The sequence below is a fragment of the Macrobrachium rosenbergii genome, chromosome 19 (assembly GCF_040412425.1).
Source record: "Macrobrachium rosenbergii isolate ZJJX-2024 chromosome 19, ASM4041242v1, whole genome shotgun sequence".
Taxonomy (NCBI): Eukaryota; Metazoa; Arthropoda; class Malacostraca; order Decapoda; family Palaemonidae; genus Macrobrachium; species Macrobrachium rosenbergii.
The window spans coordinates 1,609,726-1,611,656 of NC_089759.1; the positions used below are offsets into that span (position 1 = coordinate 1,609,726).

The 1,931-nt window shown below is 48.5% G+C and overlaps 1 protein-coding gene across 1 annotated transcript in view; it reads right to left on the reverse strand.

Moving 5' to 3' along the window:
- Nucleotides 1-1,391: 1,391 nt before the first annotated feature.
- LOC136848384 (uncharacterized) overlaps nucleotides 1,392-1,931 on the reverse strand; it is a 2,010-nt gene continuing 1,470 nt past the window's right edge. The window contains exon 2 of the mRNA XM_067120677.1: nucleotides 1,392-1,931. This exon is cut by the window's right edge and continues 357 nt beyond it. Coding sequence (XP_066976778.1) covers nucleotides 1,392-1,931 — 540 coding nt within the window.

Here is a 1,931-nt window from a genome sequence, read left to right on the forward strand (position 1 = left end):
CCTCATCTGAAAACCCTGACGATGCATTATGTCCAAAATCTGAGACATTACCCTCGTGAAAACTTGAGGTGCTGTGGTAAGACTGAAGCAGAGGACTTTGAACTGGAATGTTCCAGATGGACCCAAGAAACAAAGGAACTTCCGAAATTCCTCACGAATCGGAACCTGGAGATACACATCCTTGAGGTCCACTGAAATCATCCAAATGCCTCTCTGAACTGACCGTAGCACTGACTGCAAAGTTTCCATGTGAAACTTCATCGAGACAATCAACCGGTTGAGACCCGAGAGATCTATAATGGGTCTCCAAGATCCTCCCGCTTTTGGGGCCACGAAGGGGGAGCGGGCTCTAATGCTCCCTTCTTTAAAAGGGGCTTGGATCTCTGCCACCAAAGCTATTCCCCTGATGGTGGATGGGGAGTAACTGGGAAGATAAACCGGGGTGACAAATAGGGGAGGTCAAGAATGAAAAGGGACTCGGTATCCTTCCCTTAACAGTTCCACTACCCAACTCTCTGCGCCCCAGTCCTTCCAGATGTTCCAGAAGGGAGCAAGGCAACCTCCTACAAGCACAGGTGAAGGGAACGTCTCCTACTTCCGAAAGCCCTTCTTGACCGACGAAGGTTTCGATCCCGAGGCAGAAGTTGAAGTCTTGGAGGCAAAGCAGACTTTCTTCGGTGATCTTATGGGGGACTTGGAACAAGAATGCTTAGCTGGAGATGACATTCTGGACCCTTTAGGAAATCTGGAACTCTGAGCTGCTACCCGAATCATAGCTTGTTGTGACTCTACTGCTGATGTCGAAGAGACATCCTCCTCCCTGAAAAGACTGTTGCTGAGCGCAAAGGGAGCCCTCGACAGAACCCTCTTATGAATCTCCGGATAATGAGGCAGCAAATGATTCCAAAAGAAATCCCTCCTCTTCTTCCCAAAGAACGTCGTACAGCCCGCAGAAATGTTTGCCTGGTAAGCCAACCCCATGGAAACTGAAGTGATGACGTTATCAAACAACGCCTGATTGGAAGGAGTATATCCATCCTGTTTAAGGAACCCCATTAACCCGGACAACATCCACATAAAGTGGGACAAAGCCTCCAACTGGCTGCGAAAGGTGTCCTCCAAGATACAAGCCTCCCTAGATGCAACTGAGACCAGACGATTTGACGAGGGAACCCGAGAGAGAAGAGCCTCAACAGATTAGTTGAGAGGAACCCTGACACCCGCAGAAGGGTTACCTGCTACCTTATAAAACCCCTTCTGAATAGGAAACAAGGTTGAATCCTGCTTACCCGACCAGATAATAGCAGCCAACCTAGAGTCCACCTCCCTCAATGCCTGCTCGACTCAGCCAAACCAGACCTGATTCTTTGATGTTTGAGAGACTACCGGTTTCATTGCAAAGAGTGATTTGGACACCGCTTGATTTGGTTGAGTAGGCTCCTCCAGAGCCTTGGACTGCGGATAAAGTCCACCATCCACTTATACTCATTCTCTTTAGTTTGAGAAAAACTAATATCCGGTACTGGATCCTCTTCCTCAAAGGAACATTCTTTGTCCAATTGGTCTGACCATACCGTAACAGGAAAAGAGACAGGCTGACTACTAGCAAATGCTGAACTTGAAAACCTGGAACTTGTTGCATCTGGATGTGTGAGACCAACACCTGACATATCTGTCGCGAACCTATTCAAGCCAACCAAAGTCGGTTGCGCAAATCCCGCATCACCCAGCGATGATGATGATGCAACACCTGGGCCAGCCACACCTGAGCAACAAACACCCACCCCTGAGAGCAAAGAGGCCGCAACACCCAATCCACACAAATCTGGACAAATCAAAGCTGCATGAGAATGGGAATCTGGAACTGAAATCAAGCTGGTTAAGGAAGAAAGAGGAAAAACTCCTTGATGACCCGGAATCAACCCAGAACC